The sequence below is a fragment of the Corythoichthys intestinalis genome, chromosome 4 (genome assembly GCF_030265065.1).
Source record: "Corythoichthys intestinalis isolate RoL2023-P3 chromosome 4, ASM3026506v1, whole genome shotgun sequence".
Taxonomy (NCBI): Eukaryota; Metazoa; Chordata; class Actinopteri; order Syngnathiformes; family Syngnathidae; genus Corythoichthys; species Corythoichthys intestinalis.
Window position 1 is genome coordinate 11273796 of NC_080398.1, and position 22332 is coordinate 11296127.

A 22332-nucleotide genomic window follows, 5' to 3' on the forward strand; every position below is an offset into this window, starting at 1 on the left:
GAAGAAATTCTAATGCTCCCTGCCACTTATCGTTTATAGTAACACATTTTTAAAGTTGAATTCCAAAACAGTATTAGCAATATTGGTTGGTACAGCCTTTTTTCTAGTTTTTTTTCCCCAAATGTCCTAAATGATATGAACTAAGTTTGGCAGATATATATTGATCTATACAGCTATGTATAGCCAAAGGCATTTTTTATAGTTTCTATTTTATGAGTTTAAATTAGATGAAAATTCTAATTTCAGTCTTTCACGATCAAAGACAGGCAGTATAAAAATGTGGTTTATGATGTCCAACTGCTCATAACGAAAGAATGAAGAAGAGAAAACTTTTTTTTATGATGAAAGATGCGAATACACTGTATTCTGTGATGCTTGAAAGAAGGGGATTGCTTGTGAAATGATGTTTCTTGGTGAATGAGTTAATAGAAAATCTACCCTGCGGCAAGTTCTTTCTGCAATAAAAACATTTTAGATTAAATTGAAACTAAACTTTCACTCTGTTGTTAATGGTTCAGATGTATGTACCCTGTGCTGGACTGACCACCTATTTCCTTTCCACCTTTCCTCCCTAATGGTCACGGGATATGCTGTTTTGGTGCTTAGGCCAAAGCAAATCCAAGAAGTGCTTTGGGCCATGTTATGACTTAATGGTGGTTTAAAAAAAATGTTGAAGTGGACAAAGTATTTCATGTGGAGTTTTGTTTCCTTCTTGTGGCAACATGGGATATAATGAATCTTTTGTGGGGTTTTCAATTACTTGTGACTTTTCGTAAGGGATTTACTCAATCTCTTGAATGTTTATTAGTATTACCTGTACAGGAATTTGAGACTCAATACACAAAATATCTCAGAATAAAATGTATTAATTTTTCAAGTATTTTTGGATTGATCGTTCACTTGAACATTTATAAACTTTAGACACAAATTTCCTACCCATAAAATGCCCAAACACAAAAGGATTCCTTCAAAGAAAACAATTTCAATGAAAATGTAATGTTCTAATGCAAATTTATAAGTCTCAAATATTTTTTCCCATTCACTTTTTTCAATGATTGAAAAAAAATGTGTTTTTTTGATTGAAGTGATTTTTCTTTTGAAAATATTTTTTTTGAAGCATCTTATTTTTAATTGAATGATAAAGACACAAATGTCCTAGCCAAAATATGGCCCAAACGCAAAACATTACTTCAATCAAAAAAGTTTCAATAAAAAAAAAAATTTAAAAATCAAGCAAAACTTTTTAAATGCTTTTTTGTTTGTTTTTGATTGAAGTGACTTTATATATATATATATATATATATATTATTGAAGCAACTTTTTTTTTTTTTTCGAATAATGAAGACAAAACTACTTTCATAATGTTGCCCTCAATGGCATGCAATCTGTGAAATACAATGGAAAAATTACTTTGAGTTCGCTTTATAGCATTGTATTAATTTAAACATTTATTTGTAACTATATGAAAAAATATTATGAATTTAAAGATATTTTAATGATCGTTATTAGTCACTGGCTCTATAAAGGGTTACAAGGTCATCATTGTCAACGTTTGAATCGCTAGTGACACTACCCCTGAAATAGTTCAAATGAGTGGTTTGAAGCAGCCACTAGTCGGCAACGTCCAGCCTGAGCCACCGCTGCAGGAAGGCTGTCAAGCCGCATCACTAGATTGTGAAGAAGAAGAGGAAGGGGTATGCGTCGGCTTGTCAGCCCCCTACATCCATCTCCATCCAGGCAGGGCGGGTAGGCTGCCCTCGGTGGGCGATGGCGGCGCCCACCGCTCCATTGGACGACGGCTGGCCTAATACGTGTGCAGATCGGTCGCTGAAAGGAGCCGTGCCCGCCGCCGCAGAGAAGCTTCTCCTAAACGTTCTCGACGGTGGGGATGACGATGATGATGAAGATGATGGGGTACCTCGGGATCTACCCAGAAGAACCGTCGCTCCAGCGCCCGCCGAGAACCTGATGGGAGATTTCGAAAGGACTTTGTCTTTGTGCTTTGGGGTATGGAGTCCCACGGCGGCCAACAGCGAAGCTCTAACGATGATCACCGAGGACACGCTACTACAGACGGATGAGTGAGTAGTGTTGTTGTTTTTGTGGTCGCTGTTGTTGTTGGCCTGTACTATGTCATCTGGCATCATTTCTAAGTGCATAGCATGTTTCATGCGATAAGAGATGTCTTTGCTTTGGAGTGGTATTTAAATATCTGTAACATCCCGGTATTTATATTTTTAGGCGATTTGCGGCGATGACTATACAATCGTCAAGCCATAATAGTTCGTATGTCGGAGCCGTCCTAAGCAGTCTTATTTTGTTTTTAATCTTATATTTACTGCAAAACATATGAGTCATTTTTAATAGTATTGGTGCACACAAAAAGAAATTTAACATTGAACATAGATGTAAAGCTGATGGCTGGAGGAGAGGATATAAGCATAAACGGAGTTTAAGGGGGTCACCCCCCGGTGGTCGAAAAGTGTCATTGCTTGTAATTGACTTTCCTATATACATAAAAGTTGTAAATCAATAAAACAACAAAAATGAATGAAATGAACAAAAAAAGATATTTTGATGATGGGTCAAAATTGTTTTTCAAACAGATCGTGTGAGGAGCTCCTTAGATGGTCATTTGCTTTGCATATTATTAAAAAAAAAAAATAGGGGAGGGCAATTTTATTTTTCAATTTTTTTTTTTTTTTTTACGTTTGAAATATTTTTTTTGATTGAAGCAACTTTTGGAGGGGATTGAACGATTTAGATATAAATATCACACAAAAAGGATTGCTAAAATCAAAACTTTTTTTCATGAAAAATTAAATGTTCAAGTGCAAATATTTGAGTCTCAAATATTTTTTCGCATTCAAAAACTGGAATTTTTCTTTTTTTGATTTAAGTGATTTTTCTTTTGATTTTTTTTTTTTTTTTTTTTTTTTTTTTTTTTTTGAAGCAACTTATTTTTTGATTAGCCAAAATGTGGCCCAAACGCTAAACATTACTTCAACCAAAAAAAGAGAATGACTTCAATCAAAAAAAAAAAAAAATCCAAGAAAAATAGCTTTCAAATGCGTTTTTTGGAGTTTCAAATTTATTTTTGCATTCAAACACGTTTTTTGATTGAAGTGACTTTTTTATTGGAAATATATGTTTTGATTGAAGACATTTTTTTTTTCTTTGATTGAAGCAAACTTTTTTTTTTTTGGATCGAATAATGAAGACAAATCTACCTCCATATGGCTCTGCCCAAGGGATGCAATTTTTGAATGGGGTAACTACTTTGGCATGACACTGGCGGGCGTACCATATTCAATGGATGTTGATTTTGACGAAAAGTATAGCTGTCCTAAGCAGCCTGTTTTAGAATTCCCCTCACGAATGATGGGAAACAAAAAACGCTCATTTTCAACATATTATTATAAATATTCTTGTAAGTTAATTTCATTGCTGACACTGCGTTTTGGGGTCATCAACGTGCTGTGCCCCCCCTGCCCCAAATGTCAAACTCCGCCTATGGATATAGGATAGGCTACACCATAGTCGCCAATCAAGGGCATAAGTTTGGTCTCGATATTGGTAGGGACGATATAACAGCATAACCTGCATGTTCAGGTTTTGCTGGGGACGGGACATTAATAAGACCAAACAGATTGGGTGAACGGGGGTCAGGGCTACTTTTCTCACCAATATGAACTTAATTAATTGATAGGCTGAATGATTAATGCCAAATAAATCTATTGATTTATACTAACTTTACACTGCAAATTTATAACGTCATAATGTGATCATTTTTCTTAAATCTAGTCGAATAATTTTCTCCATCTTGTTTTGAGTGTTAAAAGCCAGTTAACAGATAAATGCGTCAGAATATTCCACTTTAAGCAAATATTTTATGTTCTTATTAAGACCCTATTTTTAAAAGTTGGTCATTTTTCACCTAAATCTAGAAAAAAAATGATTTCAAATAATGTTTTGAAGAATAGCTATTCTTGAATTAAGAACATTTCTGACAAGCATTTTTTTTTTTACATTAAATACACAAACTTTTTGCTTAAAATACGTCAGTTAATGTTATTTCCAGCTAGCTATTTTTCTTATTTCAAGAAAACTGAGTAAAATTTACTTGAAGCACTGGAAGGTAATTTTAACTTATTTTTAGTAGATTCACACTGAAAACAAAGGAATTTAAGTTGTTGTATTTTTTCCCCCTCAGTTTTAAGGAGGTGTTTTTTGCAGTGCATATGTATTGGTTCAGTTGATACACCATTCAGTTCAAACCTTCGTTTTCAAAAACTACAAAAGAAACATTATCAAAACTTAAATAATAAATGTCTGGATTGTATTTGCAAATTTAAATGGCAATATTTGAACACAAATCATAGTAACTTAATTATTGTATTTAGGGGGTGGGTCAAATCATCAGCCAATCAAACATGCTTTTGAGGGGAAAAAGAGGACTGGCATATTCAGCAAGTGAAAAGGGGTCAATGTAAATCTGAACATAATGAAAATAATTCACTTAATAATGGTAGGGTCTATTCTATCCTCACAACATATGGGAAGACAATTTAAATTACCTACATAACAACTCATTTTATAATGAATATAAGGTTGCCCAAAAGTTGGTGGGGACAATTTGAGCATCCTGATAAGTTGGTAGTGTTTTGTCCCTACTGTCCCTATGCAAGCCTACGCCTTTGTCGCCAATCAATTATTGTGGGACAAACCAACCATTCACATTCATCAACCGCTGTGGACAATTTAGTTTTCGACTTAACATGTTCGTGAAATTTTTAAGGGACCCTTATTACAATTGAAAATTTGAATAAAACATCATTTCTAATAAAGTGCCCATTTAGGGTTCCATATTAACATACTGATAAAAACCTTTAATAATCAGGAGCTTGCAGAAGTGTCTGAATTTTCCCTCATGTGCCCACAGGATCTGGAATGCTTTAACCAAAAGCAATGGGCAGATGACGGAGATGGATTGGAAGCATTCAAGAGCACGCTCCCTACTCAGGCCTGCATTCAACCCGGAAGAGAACATGGTTAGTGATTCCACCCCTCCATATCTCCCTCCCTCCCTGAGTGTCCCACTTTTACTACCCGCTAAATCTTCCATTCATCTGAAAAATCTCAGACATCCTTTGAGCCGGTGATGTTTTAATCCCGCCTCCCCTGTTGTGGCATCTACTTAGAGTCAGTCGAAGGAGGTCGCTGCGGATGTGTCTGAAGTCGAGGAGCTGCGGGAACAGCTGGACATGCACTCCATCATCGTCTCATGTCTCGGCGAGGAACCGCTCTTCACAGCTGAGCAGGTGAGTGACGCTTTAGAGTTTTTATTTTATTTTAAATGTAGATGATGCAGCAGTTTAAAGCAAGCCATGGAAGGATTTAGAGGTGAATCCTACTGGGTTAATTGCAGGCCTGATGTGTGTGGTTACGGGGTGTGTAGGTGATTGAAGAGATTGAGGAGATGATGCAGGACTCGTCTGACTTTGAAGCACAGCACAATCCTTCACAGGCTGACCTGTCCATGCTCTCTGTGGATGTTCAGCGTCCCACAAGAAGTCCCAGCTACGAAGAACGTGAGTGTGGATATGTTTCTGATTCATCGAGGTCTTGGTATTCTGCAAAGACTCAATTGGGGCAATTTTTGAGTGTTGAAGACATTTTACCTTTAATCCAAATAACAAACCGCTCATGGCTTCTCACAGATGACACACCCACCAAAGATATATTGTAGGTAGACTCTTCTACTATCAAGAAGATTGATTCCAGTTGTCGCTTAGTTTTTAATCTTGCCCACCGATAAATTCAACAACAGTCCAGAACGGTGATGTAATTTGGCAGTTTTTTCCTAAAATGAATGAATGAAAATGTATTTTAATTTTCCTTTCCGTATTTTGTCTATCCATCTCATGAAACGGTACATATTGATGAGATGCAACAATTAATCGATTGACAACTAATTGATTTTCAATTGAACTGAGAACAACTGCAAATCTGTTCATCTTTAAGAAAATGTGTTCACCCTAAATTCTAATAATGTTAAAACAATGTTCTGTTTTTAGTAATTAAAAACAACCTCCTCATAGAATGCTACTATAGTCTATTATCAATCCTTGTCCTCCTCAATCTCACTGCCGCCTTCGACACCATTTCCCACACAATCCTTTTCGACCGACTCTCCTCCCTTGGTATCACCCACACACCCCTTTCCTGGTTCACTTCCTACCTGTCCGACCGCACAGAATTCGTCAAATTTGGCCCCCATGAATCCAATTCCCTCCCTGTCTCCACTGGCGTGCCCCAGGGTTCTGTCCTGGGGCCGCTCCTCTTTATCATTTCCATTCTTCCCCTCAGTTCCATCCGTAAGTTCTGTATTACCATCAACAATGTACCGATCTCTCTTTCTACTCAGGTTAAGAGTCTGGGTGTCATTCTCGTCAGCACGCTCTCCTTCTGCTCAAATATCATCGGCATCGCCAGATCCACCTACTTCCACCTTCGCAATATTTCTCATCTCCTCCCTTCCCTCACCCGCCATACTTCTTCCACCCTGGTCTGTAGTGTAATAACCTCCCGGCTCGATTACATTAACTCACTGCTTTTTGGTCTCCCAAACAATTCCTTCCAAAAACTGCAGCTCCTCCAGAACTTAGCAGCACGCCTCATCACTCGGACCCCCGCCACACACCACATCACCCCCATCCTCTGTCAACTTCACTGGCTTCCAGTCAAACAAAGAATCAATTACAAGATCCTCATCATTACTTTCAACGCACTACATGGCTTGGCCCCTCCCTACCTTTGTTTTGTACTCGGTTTAAAAGATCCACCCTGTCCACTTCGCTCTTCCACTATCCTCCACCTTTCTGTCCCCCGTGTCCGCCTCTCCACCTTTGGCTCCAGAGCTTTTAGTCACTGTGCCCCTCAGCTCTGGAACTTCCTACCCCCTGATTTTCGCAGTATATCTACCTTTTCACTCTTCAAATCCAGACTCAAAACACACCTTTTCACCCTTTCTTAACCACCATTATCCCTAGCGCTGTTTTATATTTACGTCTTTTTATTGTGCTATTAATCTTTTTATGATTGTTTTGTTGGTATTGTGATTTCATCTGTCTTGTGAAGCGTCTTTGTGTGGCTTGAAAAGCGCGCTAGAAATAAAATGTATTATTATTATTATTATTGTTATTATTAAGGGTATGGAATGTATTGTTTTTTTCTAATTCCCTGGTGAATGAAAATAAAACTGAGAGGATAATTATTATATATATATATATATATATATATATATATATATATATATATATATATATATATATATATATATATTTTTTTTTTTTTTTTTTTTTTTAACAAAATAAAACCAACTATTCATTCAGTTACGTTGCACTAATTTTATTTATTTGGGGTTAATTATAATTGAATGTATATGTTACTAACTGCGTCACAATAAAAAGTGAGTATTTTGTGTATACAGGATTGCACAAATTAAACGTGGTGGAGCTGAACGAGCATCTAGAGGAGGCAGATGGCGCTGTCAAGCGGCTCTCAGAAGAGCTGGTGCAGCACCTAGCTCTCAGGGATGAGCTGGGCTTTGAGAAGGAGGTGAAGAACACGTTCATCTCGGCGCTCATCGATGTGCAAAACCGACAGAAGGAGCACCGCGAGGCACTAAAGAAGAAAAAAAAGCTTAAAGCAGCGGCGATGTCGCAGAGCCAAGCGGAGAAGTCACTTGGATCTGTGAGTTTTTCCTTTGAGAGCAACCTGCTGATTATTGCTGTTTTTTTGACATGTCAACAAAGTGTGTACATTCCTTTAGTTCTCTTTTTTTCTTTTTTCTTCTGCCTCTTATATTTTTCTGCTGTTCTTAATCCTCAGCGTTTCAGCATGGAGGGGCTCTCCTCTGTGATCCAAAACGGTTTTCGACAAACATTCGGGACTGGATGCAGTGAAAGACAGGTTCATTTCTATTCTTTATTCTTGTATTGAATTTAATTTAATTGCACATGTCCAGTTTATCACTTTTTGCACAATTTGCCGATTGGATATCAGACTTCACAACAGGTTTGATCAATGAATGACTTAACACACTTGAAGCCTAAAAAATTATCGCATATATATAAATGTTATCATTCATATTGAAATAACGCACGAAAGCATATTATTCCGAACCTTTTGTGAGTAATACTATATACTAGGGGTTCATTTATTGGCTGCGATTGACAGCGCTGGACATCCAATCTATTTTGATTGAGAAGGGCGAATGAACGTTTTTGTCTCCCTGCGATACTGTAGCCTGAGCATTGGTGTTAGATGGTAAATGGAGTTACACTTGTAATGCGCCTTTCGAAGGCACTCAAAGCACTTTTACACTAAATACTCATCTTTTACTGGTGGCGCAGCACCAGGAGCAAACTGGGTTTCTGTGTTGCGCAATGATACTTACAAGCATGAAAATCACTCACCTTTCGGCGAAATTCATCGTTTTGAAGTCAAAAAGGGTGACCTACGTGAATTGCGTAGATTTTTTTTCGGGGGGGGGGGGGGTCGTAAGTCCATCTAACTAACTAACTGACGACATGTTTTATTGAAGTTGCTAAGCCTGTCGCGATATGCAATGAGTCCATTTATCGCAAGGTAAATAAACATGAGGGCATTCATTTTCACGGCTACGTTTTATCACCGCGTGCGTGCGTGCATACATTTGTGCGTGCGTGTAGATGACATATGAGACTCCAGTTGTTGTGCAGATGTTTATTGGTCATCAACACGCCCTAGAATTACAGTTCACACATACAAAATAAGGAAACACATCTGTATTAAACACTGTAAACATTAGCGTTGCTACATTGAGACTAATGGGGAAAAAAGACAACATACTTGCTGACTGCTATAAAACATTGTCAGTCTTCTCTAAAACGCAAACTTGCAGTTAAAAGGTGACACTTCAAACATGAAAAATCGCTGGTTAATAGCATTTGCAGGCGAAAAAATGAAAAACTAAATCTATTAGTGACGCCACAAGCAATGACGAAAACTGCTTTTTGCGGAGTGTAAAGTTGTTGGCGGTTCCGTTATTGGCAACAAAGGGTACATGACAAAGTATTGAGATTGGTATTCACCAAATACTTATTTTCCATTATGATTTGCAAATAAATTATTTAAAAATCAAACAATGTGATTTTCTGTTTTTTTTCTCCACATTCTGTCTCTCATGGTTGAGGTTTACCCATGATGACAATTACAGGCCTCTCAATATTTTCAAGTGGGTGAACTTGCACAATTAGTGATTGACTAAATACTTATTTGCCCCACTGTACATACTATATTTTAGTGAGTGTAGTTTTAGACCAAGCAATAAACAGTCTATGTTGTATGAGTCTTGATTTGATGAGGTTCCGAATGAACTCAGTAATAATTTATTATTTTCATTTCTCATGTCATGAAAGTATTTGACCACCATCATACCCTATGAGAAAAAAGGAATCCCTCCTTCCATTGAGGACCTCCAGATCCTGATCAAAAGTACATTTCTTTACTTCTGCATCATTACGTTTGACTCCACAGTATCATCAATAAGTGATTGATCTGCTACATTTCAGTCTTGCATGCGATGAGAGACGACAGCGACAAGGTCCCAGCACTCCTAACAGATTACATTCTCAAAGGTAGGCACTTCAACAAGTTGATTAATTATACGTACAAATTTGGCAGGAAGTACTCATTTACACTGCTGGCCAAAAGTATTGGCACAACTGCGATTCTTTTAGACAATGCACAATTTCTCCCTGAAAACGATTGCAATTAAAAATGCTTTGGTAATAATATCTTCATTTATTTAGCTTGCAATGAAAAAACACAAAAGGGAATGGGAAAAAAATTAAATCATTATCATTATACACAAAACTTCAGAACTGGGCCGAACAAAACTATTGGCACCCTCAGCTTAATACTTAGTAACACAACTTTTAGACAAAATAACTGAACAACCGCTGCCGATATCCATCAGTGAGTTTCTTACAATGCTCTGTTGGAATTTAAGACCATTCTTCTTTGGCCAACTGCTCCAGGTCTCTGAGATTTGAAGCGTGCCTTCTCCAAACTGCCATTTTCAGATCTCTCCATAGGTGTTCTATGGGATTCAGGTCTGGACTCATTGCTGGCCACTTTAGAAGTCTCCAGTGCTTTCTCTCAAACCATTTTGTAGTTCTTTTTGAAGTGTGTTTTGGGTCATTGTCCTGCTGGAAAACCGCTGACCTCTAAGGGAGACCAAGCTTTCTCACATAATGCTGCAAAATTTGTTGGTAGTCTTCAGGCTATATAATGCCATGCACAGGGTGTAGCAGTCCAGTGCCAGAGGCAGCAAAGCAACCCCAAAACATCAGGGAACCTCCGCCGTGTTTGACTTTGGGGACCGTGTTCTTTTCTTTAAAGGCCTTATTTTTTTCCCTGCAAACTCTATGTTGATGCCTTTTCCCAAAAAGCTCTACTTTTGTCTCATCTGACCAGAGAACTAAAATGTTTTCGGCTTTCTCAGGTAAGTTTTGGCAAACTCCAGCCGGGCTTTTTTATGTCTATAGGTCAGAAGTCGGGTCTTTCTGGGTATCCTACCGTAGAGTCCCTTTTCATTCAGACGCCAACGGATAGTACGGGTTGACACTGTTGTACCCTCGGACTGCAGGACAGCTTGAACCAGTTAGTATGTTAGTCGAGGTTCTTTATCCACCATCCATACAATCTTTTATTGAAATCTCTCGTCAATTTTTCTTTTCCATCCACATCTAGGGAGGTTAGCCACAGTGCTATGGGCTTTACCCCTATTGATGACAATGTGCACGGTAAACAGGAACATTCACGTCTTTGGAAATGTACTTATAGCCTTGAGATTGCCCATGCTTCCTCACAATTTTTCTTCTCAAGTCCTCAGACAGTTCTTTGGTCTTTTTTTTTCTACATGCTCAATGTGGTACACACAAGGACACAGGACATAGGTTGAGTCAACTTTAATCCATTTTAACTGGCTGCAAATGTGATTTACTTATTGTCACCACCTGTTATGTGCCACAGGTAAGTAACAGGTACTGTTAATTACTCAAATTGGAGAAGCATAACATGATTTTTCAAAGGGTGCAAATACTTTTGTCTGGCCCATTTTTGGAGTTTGTGTAAAATGATAATGATCCCCCCCCAACCCCCCCCCCCCCCCCCATTCTCTTTTGTGTTTTTTCATTGCAAGCAAAATAAATGAAGATATCTTACTACCAAAGCATATGATGTAATTGCATCTCATTTTCTGGGAGAAATTGAGCATTATCTGACAGAATTGCAGGGGTGGCAATACTTTTAGCCAGCGGTGTAGCTGGGATATCTATTCAGGTTTACAAACATTCCTTTTTTATGGAATGTGTCCTGTTGGGTTACACTGTCTCTACTTTTCCCCAACCTTTGTGAACTACTCTAAATTATGTTCTAACACTGCCTTTCATTTGCTAGCTTTGGTGTGAGCGACAGCCGGGGAGGTTTGTGGCATTCTTAATGTGACCTGCACTATTGTGGTGTTGTTACTCTCTGTGCCACCCTTTCAACACTGTAACTGTGGTGCACTTTGACCCCAGTTGTCACCCCTGGCTTCACTAACCAAACTGTACCTGTGCACTTTATTTGTCATTTAATGATTGGGTGTCTAGTTTTTTTTACAACCTACGGCAAAAAATAAGTGTGCATAAACACACATGCCACAACATTACCTACATTTTACAATAAGAGCTCAATTGTAGCATTTTCAACTTAGGCTCAGTACTGATTTAACAATATATGGTGGAAAACACAGACAAGTTTCTGCTCTTGCACCCCTCTTCAAAATAATCTGCTCTATTTTAAGCCAAAAGAAATAATACATTTTATTTATAGAGCGCTTTTACCGGTGCTCAAAGGCGCTTTACAGTTGAGGGAAAAAAATAAATAAAACTCACACAACGTGAGCAGTACAAAACAATAGAGGAAAGAATTACACATTAAAAGCTAGTTTAAAAAGGTGAGTTTTTAACAATTTTTTGAATGTGGGAAGATCAGAACAGGTGCGGATGGTTTTAGGGAGTGCGTTCCAAAGTGAGGGGGCAGCAATGGAGAAGGCTCTGTCCCCCCAAGTACGGTGTGTTATTTGTGGGGGCAGTGCGAGAATGTTTCCATTAGATGAACGGAGGTGACGGGAGGGGGTGTGGGGACAGAGAAGGTCCGTGAGGTAAGGAGGAGCCAAGTTATTGAGTGCTTTGTATGTGAGAAGGATGATTTTGAAATTTATCCTGTGTGAGATGGGAAGCCAGTGCAGTTTGTGAAGGACGGGGGTAATGTGATTCCTGTAGGGGGTACGGGTGAGAAGGCGTGCAGCGGAGTTCTGGATATATTGTAGTTTATTGAGGAGTTTGGCTGGAGATCCGAAAAGAATGCTGTTACAATAATCGAGTCTGGAGGTGACGAATGCATGTATGAGGGTTTCTGCAGCAGAGTAGGTGAGGGAGGGGCGGAGGCGGGCTATGTTCTTAAGGTGGAAGAAGGCGGTTCTGGTGATGTGGTTGATGTGCTGATCGAATCTTAGTTTATTGTCGAAGATGATACCTAAGTTGCGGGAGTGTGTTGAGATAGGGAGGGTGCAGTTGTCGATGGTAAGGGAGAATTGACTGTTTTTGATGTGAGCTGTAGGGTCTATGATGATTATGTCAGATTTGTTGCTGTTGAGTTGAAGGTAGTTAAGTTGCATCCAGGATTTGATTTCGCTGAAGCAGTTGTGGAGTGTAGTTTTAGTGCTGTGTGAGATGGTTTTAGTGGAGATGTATATTTGGATGTCATCGGCGTAGCAGTGAAATTGCAGTCCAAATTTGCGGATGATCTGACCAAGGGGGAGGATGTAAAGAATGAAGAGGAGGGGGCCAAGAACGGAACCTTGGGGGACACCTTGTGGTAGGGAAGCAGCAGGGGACGTGCAGTTGTTAATGCTGATGAATTGTTGTCGGCCAGTGAGGTAGGAGTGGAACCAGGAAAGTGCAGTGCCAGTGATATGTAGTGATTCTAGTCGGGAGAGCAGGATGGTGTGGTTGATTGTGTCAAAAGCAGCAGTGAGGTCCAGGAGGATGAGGATGGTGAGTTGTCCGGAGTCCGAGGAGAGGAGGATGTCGTTGGTTACTTTGAGAAGTGCTGTTTCGGTGCTATGTTGTGAGCGGAAGCCAGATTGGAAAAGTTCAAATAGCTTATTGTCGGTAAGGTGGGTTCGGAGTTGTGACGCAACTGCCCTTTCCAGTATTTTTGATAGAAAAGGCAGATTTGAAATGGGCCGGTAGTTGGTCGGGATGTCGGGGTCTAAACCAGTTTTCTTTATGATCGGCGTGATGGCAGCCAGTTTGAGAAGTTTGGGGACAGAGCCAGAGCGTAGGGAGGTGTTAATGATATCAGTAATAAGTGAGGAGATGACGGGAAGACAGTCTTTCATTAGAACAGAGGGAATGGGATCTAGGGTGCAGGTGGCAGTTTTCATTCCAGACATAACGGTTGTAAGTTGAGTGGATGTTATTGGAGAAAGCTCAGTGAGTTCCTGGATAGTTGTGGGCGTAGAGGCAGATGGTAAAAAAGATGGAGGGGAAGGTGGAGCAGTAGACTGGATCCTGGAGGTGTTTAGGTTACTGTAAATGTTGTCTATTTTTGTTTGGAAAGATGAGAGAAATAATAAACACTTTTCAGGAGTGAATGAAGTAGAGGTGTTGTCATGCGGTTTGAGCAATGAGTTGATGGTGGAAAAGAGAGCCTTAGAATTGTTGGAGGCAGAACGAATAATGTTGGCGTAGTGGGTGGTTCGGGCAGTGTTGATTGCTTCTTTGTATTGCAGTAAGTGGTCTTTGTATGCTAGTAGATGAACTGTTAAGCCGGTTTTCTTATGGAGTCTTTCGAGTTGTCTTTTCCTGGTCTTCATCAGGCGGAGAGTGGGTGTATACCAAGGGGCAGAGTGAGTAAAGGAGACTGTTTTTGTTTTAAGGGGGGCAAGCTGATTTAAGCAGGAAGAGAGTATGGTGTCATAATATTTTACCAGGATAGTGGGGTCATTAGTTGACGGGGGGGGCGAGGTGGATAGATAGTTGGTGAGTGAGGCTGTTAAAGCTGTGGGAGAGATGGATTTAAGATTCCTGAAAATTATCGTGCGGTTTTGTTTGGTAATGGGAATAGGAGTGTCTATGTCCATAGTGATAGCTAGGTGATCAGAGATGTGAAGGTTATAGCTGTTTAAGTGCTGGATATTAAGATTAGTGGAGCAGACTAAATCGAGTATGTGACCATGACTGTGTGTGGGGAAATTAATATGCTGAGTGAAATTCAGGCATTGTAGTAGATCAAGAAATTCAGTGGCCAGTTTATTGTTAGTGCTGCCAATGTGCAGATTAAAATCACCAAGGAGAAGAATTGAGGGAGAAATGGCAAACAACTGGGTTAGTAGATCAGTAAGGTCAGAGATAAAGGAGGGGTGTGGTTTGGGGGGACGGTAAATGGTGGCAGCAACCAGGGGACTAGGGCCGGAGAGTTTGAAGATCAGGTGTTCAAATGAGGGGACGGATGGAATAGAGATGGCAGTTGTCTTGATAGTCTTCCGGTATATGACAGCAATGCCTCCACCTCGGCCAACAGAGCGGGGTTTGTCCAAGTATGTGAATCCAGTGGGAGTGATTTGATTCAGAGAAAGATATTCTAACGGTTTTTGCCATGTTTCAGTAAGGCAGAGGAAGTCTAGGTTCCTATCTGTTATGAATTCATTGAGAATCATTGTTTTGTTATTGAATGATCGGGAGTTCAATAACGCCAATTTCAGGATGTTTTGTTTTATAAGGGGTAGTGGTGATATGGGAATTGGACAGAGGTTGGCTGAATTGATCTGTCTTGATTTGACTACATGGCGCCGCCTGTGGGTGATGACGGTTTTAATTTGATTTACAGGTAGAGATTGTAGCGACAGAGGGGGCCAAACAGGGGCGCTGATGGACGGAAACCGGTACTGTGATGTCGTCGGATTTATGTGATGGGAGGGGTCGCAGGAGTTTAACAGTCATGCTGTGAGAACACGTGTGGATGTTTGGATAGCGTAATGGAGATTTCCTGTGAGCATTTCCGATCCCATCCTATTTGGGTGGATACGATCCCGATTGAAGAGGGAAGTGCGGTTCCAGAAGAGATTGAAGTTATCTATGAAGTTAATATTGCGGCTGATACAGGTTGACTGGAGCCAGGTGTGAAGACTGAGAATTCTGCTGAAGCGCTCTACACCACGTGACATGGTAGGAATCGGGCCAGAGATAAAAACGAGTTTCCCACAGTTAGTTAAATAGTCAAAAAGGGCTAAAAAGTGTTGTTTTGTCATTTCTGAATTTTTGTGGGAAGTATCATTTGAGCCAATGTGAACAACAATCCTGTTGACAGTGGATGGGAGAGAGCATAACAGTGGCGGGAGTTTATTTAGTAGTTCAGGGACTGTGGCGCCAGGATAACATTTTGTGATTGAATTGTAAAACCGTACATTTCGGATTATTGAATCTCCCACTATTAAGGTGTTCGGGGTGAAAAGGGGACGAGGGGGAGATTGCACGTGGGTCATTTTGGAGGCGGCTGAGTTGGCGTTGTGAGGAGAAGACGTGATGGTGGTGGGGGGGGGTTCCGTGACGTGGATAGGCTTCCCTGCCGTCGACTGTAGGCAGGGGGTTGTTGTAGAGAGGCGAAGCGGAGGTGTTCTCAGGTGTTTCTGGGAGGGAGGATGAGTGGGTAGCTTCGGCTTTGACGTAGGGGGCGGGCAGCCATTTTGAAACGCAGCGCCGTTATCCTCGTCGAGAATCGAGAATCTATTATATAGTGTGATTGCGGTGGGTAGCGGAGTACTTTTATGACGAGGTGGAGGTGTATTTTTATGGTGAGTATGTTCCGATTCGTTTCGCCTGTATCCGGAAGCAGGAGTGAAGCTGGCCAGTGTTTTTGGCTTTGCGCCAAGGTGGGACCAGTGAGCAGCTGCTGCAGTGGACGGACTTTTCGGTGAGGTGATTGGAACAGTTGAGTCGAGTTCTGCAGTGGGCGATGAATTTTTTGCGGGGCCTAGAGCGACGACCATCGAATCAAGAAGTTGCTCGTCTTCCCTCAGAAGGTGGAGCAAGGAGATTCTTCCCTCCAACTCTGTAATCTTTTGGCTGAGTCGATGGCAACTATCACAGCCAGGCGAGGTCAGTGGAGCCATTTTTACGTTGTTTAAGAGCTAGTTAGCCCAGCTCCTGGCTAGCTAGCTCTAGCGGTTTGGCAGTTGCGGTGGTGTTTGAGTCCACGTTCTTTTTTTTATCGCGGGTAGAGAGAAAAGCGGAGGCTAGGATAAAAGTTCCAATAGGCAATATCAGCAACAATCTTTGAAAAGGAGAAAAGCCGACAGGCGGTGTCAAATGAGAGGACAGCAGTCTGTGGTAGCCAACTGTTGTGTTTGATTGAACAATATGTCTATAAGCTGCAATAGCAGATACATGGCGCATTAAGCCCCCGAACTATTTTTAATTTGTCCGTTTTACCCTGGAAACTCCCATTTACAGACGTTGCGCAACCACATTTGTTTCAACCCAGCCATAAAACAAAGGTAATTAATTGTATTTATTGTTAAAAATGTCTGTCGTTTTTATTTTAGAATCATTAATTGATGTCTCATTTTTTGTTTAAAAAAAAAAACGACTTAAAAAAATTATTCACTCACATATTTCAAACTTTTAAACAAATTATGTCACAATGAAAAAAATGGCGTCTGTAAAAAAGACACGGATATCTACCTGATAACTATCGCTTAATTGTATTTTTTTATTACTGTCGCCTTTTCTCCGATATGTTAGATGATAAATAATCGATCCAAAAAAGAAAAATTGGGGAAAAAAAGTTTAAAAGGGTAAATATTAGGGCTGTCAAAATTATCGCGTTAACGGGTGGTAATGCATCACGTTAAAATATTTGACGCAATTAACGAACATGCGCTGCTCAGACAGATTTAAATGACAGTACAGTGAAATGCCCACTTGTTAATTGTTTTTTGTCGAGTTTTGCTGCCCTCTGCTGGCGCTTGGATGCGACTGATTTTATAGGCTTCAGCACCCATGAGCATTGTGTCAGTAATTATTGACATCAACAATGGCGGGCTACTAGTTTATATTTTGATTGAAAATTTTACAAATTTTATTAAAACAAAAACATTAACAGGGGTTTTAATATAACATTTCTATAACTTGTACTAACATTTATCTTTTAAGAACTACAAGTCTTTCTATCCATGGATCGCTTTAACAGAATGTTAATAATATTAATGCCATCTTGTTGATTTGTTATAATAAACAAATACAGTCCTTATGTACTGCATGTTGAATATATATATCCATCTTGTGTCTTATCTTTCCATTCCAACAATAATTTACAGAAAAATATGGCATATTTTATAGATGGTTTGAATTGGGATTAATTACGATTAATTAATTTTTAAGCTGTAATGAACTCGATTAAAAATTCTAATTGTTTGACAGCCTTAGTAAATATATGAAAAAGAAAATCTCGACCGCTCCTTGATGTCTGCGATTTCTGCATCGAGACCCTTGTTATATTACCATGTTTTACCCATAAAATCCCCCAAAAATCCAGCTGTGGCCATTCACATCTGTGTCTTGACACTCGGTGATAAATGCTACATGGAGTTTTTGGATCAAAACATGGTATGTACGCGATAATATCTCGTTAAAATCCTGGTGTCTTTAATTCTGCTCTCGCCTCCAGTTAGGATTTTGCTGTTTAACTTTTTTTTTTTAAATGCCCTCCTGTTTAAAATTTTTTAAATTGAGTTTTTAAGCTTTCCAATGATGTATCACACGTACATATCGGACAATTTTGAAATCTGGCCAAATTGCGGGTGTAGCGGAACTTCAAGTCACCTGAGTGTTTTCTGCCATATACTGAATACTCTTGTTAGCTCTAATATCAGACAGGGGCGGACTGGGACTAAAAAGCAGCCCTGGACTTTGACTCAGCCCAGCCCACAAGAATCGCTATACGAAGGGAAACACAGACCCCCTAGGGGTCCGGGGGTATGGGGGGCATTCCCCCCCCACACACCCACCCCACCCCCGGGAAGACTTTTTTTTTTTTTTTTTTTTTTACATTTTACTGTAAAATGTATCAATTTCGTGCACTTTGAGAGAAAATGAAGAAAATGTGTCTAGACTGTGACTGTCTGACTTGGGGCACTCAAAGTACTGCAAGGCTGAACTGGAGTTGGGTTCATTTTCTGTACTAGCTCTATGATCAACCTGAAAAAACAAATGAAAGAATTTATTTTTCAAAGCAAGTTTTATGTATCTAATTTATTATAATATATCTCTATATATCTATGTCTATAAAATGATTTCATTGTTAATGCCTTAATTCAGTGGTCTCTAAACTATTCCACATAGGGCCGCAGGATTTCATTCCAACAAAACAAGACAACACCTATGCACCAATCTGGTGTTTTACAAGTGCAGTCAGGTGCTTCTTGTTTTAGCAGAAACTTCATTGGTTAAACTATCGGTACTCGATCGGTTGAAACAAAAACCAGGCCCCACAGCGGCCCTTGAGGACCGGTTTGGAGACCCCTGCCATAATTAATCTTGCCATACAAATAATAAATTTCAATGAAAATACCAATAAACATTTCAAGACAAATCCTGGATACATAACCTTCATTGGAAAGTATTAACCAGAAAACAAAACGATATATACATGATTAAAAAAATATATCAATTTATCTTACTAAACTTTAAAAGTAAAACCATTCATTTTATTAATATTTTGTTATATTTCTTATGAATTAATATTGCTGCTGCGTGTGCATACATTGTTTTACAGCTAAAATATTTTTCTTTAGGAGAGTGATAGGAGGACTAGCATACTGTAACTTGACACGATTGCAAAAGGACTAGCTGGCACTAACCCTTTGATTGTCATTTAAAATGTAGCTACCTGGTGGATAACAATTGCCAGTATACCGAGCAAGTGACCCTCTTCATCCCTTTTTACTTGCCCTGCGCTTGTCTGGGGAACTTCCACCAGCTTATCATTACACCCTTCCTCTTGTTTTCTCTCTCCCTGCACCGGCTGCACGTCAGAGCGGCTCCCGCTACCCCTCTCACCATTGCCGGGGGCTAGGCTGCTGTTACCCGACGTGGCCGTTGCAGCCAGACTGCTGCTTGCGAAAATATTTCTCAACTTAAGACATTTTAATGCTTTGCTCTCCTGTTTCTTTAATTTTTTTTCTCCCTAACCTTCTCCGCGCCACCCTTTTTTTTGCCACCACCATCCATATTGTGCATTAATGCTCATCGCTAGTTTGCTTCCACAAAGAACCAATGAAGGGTACTTTGTGTTTTCTTCGTTCTTCTATCAGACTGGCGATGAACAGCCTAGCGCATTGCTGCCACCTGTCGGATTGGATGCGAACTGTAGATAATGAGAGGCTAGAGGGGATAAAAACAGTGATGTATAATGAATGGCGGCCGCCGGCCGTCCAGGGCACCGGCCGTTCTGTGATCCTCCAGAACCCACAGATTACCAGTCCGCCCCTGATATCAGATATGTATGTTCTTAATGTTGTGGTTGATGAATGTGTATTGTAATTGGTTGAGTTCAAATCTTCGTCCTATTTTTCCCCGTGGCTTTATTTCCCATTTGGTGATTATAACCATCACTGATCTGCAGCCTCTAACACATTTCTCTTTTGTAATGTTTATGTATGTGTTGTTTCAGTGCTTTGCCCAACGTAGCTGTGAGGAATTGAGCTTGACACTTTGGAGAGGATTCATATGAAGATTTGTTTTTCCCCAAACCTAAAGCACATTTATTAATTGATTGCTTCATTTCTGCATGTTGTTTCTTTAAGATTTGTCATGTAATTTGTTCACTTGTGTTTCTTGTAATTTTCTGACTGTATAAGTTTGGATTTTTAACTTCTTCGATTCATTTTCTGTCAAAGAAATCTGCCCGAGTCGCAATGCCAGCTTGGTAGCTGCTCTGTTTGTGCGATGCAAAGGGCTTTGCATTAATCCAAAGTGCTTACGACCTGCTGAGCAATGATCATATGTGCACAAAGCACAACGGGGCTTCCGGGCTAATCTACACAGAGGTCAAGTCGTATTAGAGACACAGCTGCTGCTACCTATTAAACAGCACTGAGACTGCAAGAAATAGGTGAAAGATGTTCATGCATCAGCAGCAAAACATCAGGGATCATAACACATTATAACTAATTTAGCCAAGCTTCATATATTTAAAAAGTGTTATCAATCAGTATTCATTTGACTAGAGATTACAGCCACTGTGAAAGTTTGCACTGACTTAAATTAACTTAATTGACTGACTATGCATTTGAGTGATAAGGAATACTGTTGACTCAAGAACTGTCACGACTTCAGTGTACTGTACCAGACGCGTGAGTGTCAAATGTGCCTGCTGTGCACCAAGCAGTAAACACTGCTGGACTTCTCATTATGGATGTATTGTGTACATGCTGCCTTTTTAACTTTTGTACATAAAGGTAAAGGATGTATTTTCAATGAATGTTTTGTTACTAGACTATGTGGTATTTGCTTCATTGCTCATTTATTTGACAAATGTTCCATTTTAAATATATTTATAAGAGCACATTGTTTTGTCTTTGTGAATTTGTGTGAGTGTGGTAAAAGAAAGTTTAGTTTTTTCACAAATTGAATAATTATTTAGGTCTGGAAAAGAATGAAATTGGCTTCACATCAATTTATAAAGTCAAATTTATTGATAAAAAATTTTCTAAACATTTTAAATTTTGATTCTCCCTGGGAGCAGTAAGCTCGTCTTTTGGGCATATTTTTTACTGTCTTGCAACTATTCGAGATAATGGAACTATTTAACTGCTATCAATGCAAGGCAAATTACAGCTACTGACCACTGAACACCAGTAACTCTGTGAAGGTGTTATATTTGATGTCGCTTTTGCATTAGAAATCGTACAGCATTGTGCAAAAGGTAATGGCTGAATGGTATACATCTCAAAATAAAAAGTATATAGACGTATACAGTAGCTTCACACTGAGGATATAATATGTATATACAGATATACAGTATATGTGATGGAAAACACAGACAAGGCTGAAAAAGCATTTTCCGCTCTTACACCCCGCTTTAAAATAAACTGCTCTATTTTAGCCCGAAAGAACTTCTGTGTTTGATAGAACAATACAGTAGGGCAAATAAGTATTTAGTCAACCACCAATTGTGCAAGTTCTCCTACTTGAAAAGATTAGAGATGCCTGTAATTGTCAACATGGGTAAACCTCAACCATGAAAGACAGGATGTGTGGGGGGGGACAGAAAATCACATTGTTTGATTTTTAAAGAATTATTTTCAAATCATTGTGGAAAATAAGTATTTGGCCAATACCAAAAGTTCATCTCAATACTTTGTTATGTACCCTGTTGGCAAATACCTATTTTCCACCATGATTTGCAAATAAATTCCTTAAAAATCAAACAATGTGATTTTCTGTTTTTTCCCCACATTCTGTCTCTCATGGTTGAGGTTTACCCATGTTGACAATTACAGATTTTCTGGGGTCCCCCCCCCACATTCTGTCTCTCATGGTTGAGGTTTACCCATGTTGACAATTACAGGCCTCTCTAATATTTTCAAGTGGGAGAACTTGCACAATTAGTGGTTGACTAAATACTTATTTGCCCCACTGTATGTCGCTCTTGCATTAGAAATCGTACAGCATTGTGGAAAAGGTAATGGCTGAATGGTTTACATTTTAAACTAAAATGTATATAGACATATACTGTAGCTTCACACTGAAGATATAATATTTCTACAGATATATACAGTATATGGCGGAAAACACAGACAAGGCTGAAAAAGCAGTTTCTGCTCTTGCACCCCTCTTTAAAATAAACTTCTGTATTTTAGGCCAAAAGAACTGTTGTGTTTGATAGAACAATGTGTCTATATGCTGCCATAGCAGTTTCATGGCGTATTAAGCCCCCGAACTATTTTTAATTTGTCCATTTTACCCTGAAGACCCTTGTTAACAGACACCGTGCAACTGCTTTTGTTTCAACCCAGCCATAAAAAGAAACTAATTTTTCTTTTTTTTCTTTTTTTTTAATGTCTGTCATTTTTAGCTTGGAATCATTAATTTATGTCTAATATTTAGTTTTAAAAAATGACATAAAAATTATTCACTCGCAAATTTTAAACTTTTAAACAAATTATGTCAC

General features: G+C 39.3%; 1 protein-coding gene across 2 annotated transcripts; it reads left to right on the forward strand.

Annotated features, from left to right (window-relative positions):
• Window positions 1-1388: 1388 nt before the first annotated feature.
• On the forward strand, window positions 1389-21124 carry fez2a (fasciculation and elongation protein zeta 2a). 2 transcript variants are annotated; one of them, XM_057835131.1, is made up of 10 exons: window positions 1389-2081; window positions 4943-5051; window positions 5202-5321; window positions 5459-5591; window positions 7493-7755; window positions 7894-7974; window positions 9465-9540; window positions 9618-9683; window positions 11509-11534; window positions 19831-21124. In XM_057835131.1, the coding sequence occupies exons 1-9, from the start codon at window positions 1768-1770 to the stop codon at window positions 11517-11519; spliced, it is 1173 nt and encodes a 390-aa protein (XP_057691114.1). In that variant the 5' UTR covers window positions 1389-1767; the 3' UTR covers window positions 11520-11534; window positions 19831-21124. The 2 variants fall into 2 exon arrangements, with proteins under 2 accessions (XP_057691114.1, XP_057691113.1); XM_057835130.1 differs by lacking the exon at window positions 11509-11534 and having other exon boundaries at window positions 19831-21123.
• The last annotated feature ends 1208 nt before the right edge of the window (window positions 21125-22332 follow it).